Raw genomic sequence first — 4,055 nt, 5'->3', positions numbered from 1 at the left:
TATTATGTTAAGAGATCATCTCTTGTCTTCTCTTAAATAGAAGAAGACAAGCCTTTTTTTAAGATTTCTCTCTCATCCATCTCATTATTTATCCTATGTGGCATTGCTAAGATAGGATCATTGTGCATGTCCTAACATTGCCTTCATGTAGTTGACCTCGGTCACTCAGGTTTTATACCTGTTTTGAAATGCACAAGGCAGAAACTGCTCTGCCTTTCTTTTAAATAAAAAAGGAAAAAAAAAAGGACCAGTCGGTCAGTCGAGGTAGCCCTTCCGCGCAACTACCAGGAAGAACCCGAACAAACAATCCATCCCCCCACGTACGCGTTAGCCGGCCTTCTTCTCCCACGCCCCACCGCCCCTCCTCGATTCCTCCCGGCGGCGAGCGCACCGAGGAAGCGATGAATCCCTTCGCGAAGAAGCCAACGCCGCGAGGTACGACTCACCCCCTCCCCTTCCTCACCGTTCAAAATTTCACCGAATTTGGCCTCGGTTCACGCGATCCTTTCCCAATTTGCGCTTCGCGCGCCGGCGTTGCGTAGCTCGAGTTCTGATCGATCAGATTGCTTTCGGGGATGATCCTAGGGTTTCGTACGCCTGTGTCTAGCTCAATCGTTCTGCCCTGAGCTCTGAATCCCTGATTGCGGTTTCTGCTGTGCAGAGGCGATCAGGAACAGCAAGCGGGAGCTGACGAACGCGACAAGAGGTGAGTAGTTTGTACTCCGGCACACTTGGCGCTCAAGTGGATTGCCATTTTTAAATGCTAGTTAGTTATTAGGTCAGAGTATACCAAGTTACATGTGCTAGCTGTAGTTTGAACCTAATTAATGCAAGTTGAATCGAAGGCTGCTTCATTATATTCGATTGTTTCTGATCAACGGTTCGAGGCAATTGTAGTTTCCATCTAGGTTATCTTCTGATTTAAGGTTCAATCCCTGTTATTTTGTGTAAATTGAATGGTACTAATTTTATGGCCACAGCTACCCAAATGCTCGAAATTTGATTGAAATTGAATATTATGTACTCACAGCCCTGGGCTGATGTATAGCACGGTTTGACATACCATCTGTGATTCCTTACATTCTACAGTATCATAATACACATACGCTCCAAGCTTTTGCATGTTTGCTAAAAAAGTTGTTGAAACTCAAGGAGTTGAGGTTTGACTGGATTATGAAACATGGAGGGAAATACTATTCTGCATCCTGTCCTAGAAACCACATGTTGAGAATTTCGGTTAATGTCAACTATGACATTTTATAGAAAAGCATGCTAGCCATTCTCCCAATAGCTCAACTATGCAGGCTTCGAGATGATCTAATTCCTGAGATGTGTCATCTGTAGGTATTGAGAGGGACATCGGGACATTACAACAAGAGGTCTGTATGTTTAATCACATACCCTGTCTTTTGTGGTTAATGAGAAAAAAAAAATGCTCAAGATACCTGCCAATGGAATGACTTTATACGTTCAGTCATTTGACAAGTTGTTAAAGCCTGCTCCACGTAGTTCTTCACATATTTCACACTCCATATGACGCACACATATTTTCTTGCTGTGTTTCTCTATTTTATTTCTACCAGTTGAACAAGCAGTAACCACAGCTTCACCTTGTTTTTTGTTCCAATTAGGAAAAGAGACTAGTTGCTGAAATCAAAAGGACTGCAAAAACTGGCAATGAGGTTTTATTTCTTATATTTCAGTTTGACGCACTAATTTTGTTCTAAATCATGCAGTATGGTTCTCCTGATTCCCTTCTATTTGGCAGGCCGCAACTAAAATTCTGGCCCGTCAACTGATCAGGTTAAGACAGAAAATATCTACTTTACAAGGTAGCCGAGCTCAGATTCGTGGCATCGCGACACACACACAGGTGAATATTTTCCTTGTTTTTTCTTTCTTCCACACATGGTGGTGAGTTAATTTTCTTATTTTGTTGCCGTACTCTGTCCTTAGGCGATGCAGGCCAACACTTCAGTGTCTGCTGGCATGCAAAGTGCGAGTAAAGCGATGGGAGCTATGAACAAGGTAATAGCCTACCTAACTTATTGGCATGATACATTCCAGGTGTTTAAAATTTAAAAACCAAGTGTATACTAACACAGTATCTTTGAACTTAAATATCTTGCAGTAGTAACTTTCTGTATGTCTTTGTTCTGGGCTGTAGAGCACAATTTTGTAAGAATTGGAACACATGTTCTACTATAAATTTTGTTTTACTTTTGTTGCAGCAAATGGATCCCGCCAAGCAAATGAAAGTAATGCAAGAATTCCAAAAGCAGTCAGCACAAATGGATATGACGGTATGCAACTTATGGCCGTCCTACTTTCATAGAATGATTGCTTTCAATTTGACAAGATTTTACATTGTTTTCCTGGGAAGCTCACAAGCATGTGATGGGTTCCTGTGTATTAGATTATGACAAAGTGTATGCACCTGTATGCACTGACTATCCTTGTTATTTGTGCAGAACGAGATGATGTCAGACTCAATCGACAATGTCTTAGACGATGACCAGGCTGAGGACGAAACTGAAGAGCTTGCTAACCAGGTTATTTCCAGTGTCCAACCTCAATCCAAATTGGTAGCATCTCTTTGAAAGACTCTACCTAGCATGTTTCTTCGATTATTCATTCTTTTCAATGTCTCTTTTAGGTGCTCGACGAGATTGGTGTTGACGTTGCCTCACAGGTATTTGAAGCTACCAGTGCAACCCCTTTTTCATTACTATGATTCTAACTCTTGTTCTAAATTTCTCTTGTCCTGATATTGTTTTGCAGTTGTCCTCGGCTCCCAAAGGAAGAATTGCTGGAAAGAAGGTTCAGGCTGATGAGAGGTATGCAGGATCCTGGATCTGTAATCGTTTATTTTCTTCATTTTTATACCCCCCTTGGACCCTTCATACCTTGTTAAGGAATCCAGGCTACTACTCCCTCCGTCCCAAAAAGCTTGTCTTAGATGTATCTAGACACGTTAGATACATCCGTATCTAGACAGATCTAAGACAAGCTTTTTGGTACGGAGGTAATATATTTTTTGAACTTCAAACTGCGATGGATCAAGACTACCTTAGCTCCCCACTGATGTCCTTATGCAACACATCGGAATAGTTAATAAATCCTATTTAAAAAGAGTAAACTCTTAAAGTCGTAATCATATGTTTTTGTGTACCGAATAAAAAAGAAGGATAAAGTAGTTTCGAAGTAGAACACTTGCTTTGATTTTGTATTCATGATATTTTGTCTGCATTTCTTTAAAAGAATTAAACATGATCTGGTGTAGGATCTTATTACTTCGACCATTGCTGACACACACTTATCTCCAACAGCTATTTATGTACTCTTGATCTTTTTTTCACTCAATATTGGGCTTACGACTGCTCCCCTTGCTTCCATGAATTTACACCTATACCTGATATAAGTTGCCATGTTAATGACACTGGTTACCATGCTTACAGTTCGGAATTGGAAGAGCTCGAGCAGAGGCTGGCTGCTCTGAAAAATCCATAAAGTGACTCCCCTTTGCAACCCTCTCTCCACGCAGAGTGCCTGGGCTTCAAATTCTTGTTGGGGACCTGAAAGACATTTTTTGCATTTGTGAATATTGGATGGGGGGTGGTTTACTAGAAAGTGAGGGGCAGATGACGCCGCCAGAGTTTGATCTTAAGGGAGTCCTGTAAAAAGCTTGATTGCTTGGCTATTACTGTAGCCATGCAGGCTGGAACTGATGAGTTTATGCTTCAATGGAGTGATTTGTTTGGGTAGTTACAGTGCTTAGTGTAAAAAGTCGAGATATTTAGTATCTTTTTGCTCGTAAGGTTTAATGTGCTTCTTTTACAAGCTAGTTTCATTTTCTTCTTTGAGATGGTTACACATTAAAATTCGTTTCTGGACCCAAAGTAAGGCACACGGGCACAACCCAGTCCAGGACCAAAATTAACATTAATGGTGGCGTTATGCCAGTTTATGGACCGTCCAGTGATAGTTCAGTGAGAGGCCCCCCACCCGACTGAGATCCGGTGACTTGCTGTGGACAAGTCACCGGTGAACAGTAT

At 41.5% G+C, this 4,055-nt stretch overlaps 1 protein-coding gene across 1 annotated transcript; it reads left to right on the top strand.

The window, feature by feature from the left end:
* The first annotated feature begins 277 nt into the window (after positions 1–277).
* Positions 278–3,837, top strand: LOC119321290 (vacuolar protein sorting-associated protein 2 homolog 3-like). Its single transcript, XM_037595041.1, has 11 exons — positions 278–435; positions 662–706; positions 1,345–1,379; positions 1,632–1,682; positions 1,769–1,873; positions 1,957–2,028; positions 2,232–2,303; positions 2,472–2,552; positions 2,657–2,692; positions 2,782–2,837; positions 3,459–3,837. Exons 1-11 carry the CDS (start codon positions 402–404, stop codon positions 3,508–3,510), a joined length of 639 nt encoding a protein of 212 aa, XP_037450938.1. The 5' UTR covers positions 278–401; the 3' UTR covers positions 3,511–3,837.
* Positions 3,838–4,055: the final 218 nt, after the last annotated feature.

Source organism: Triticum dicoccoides, chromosome 1B (genome assembly GCF_002162155.2).
Source record: "Triticum dicoccoides isolate Atlit2015 ecotype Zavitan chromosome 1B, WEW_v2.0, whole genome shotgun sequence".
NCBI lineage: Eukaryota > Viridiplantae > Streptophyta > Magnoliopsida > Poales > Poaceae > Triticum > Triticum dicoccoides.
Note: the sequence above shows the minus strand (reverse complement) of the source record. Positions and strands in the feature narration are given on the sequence as shown.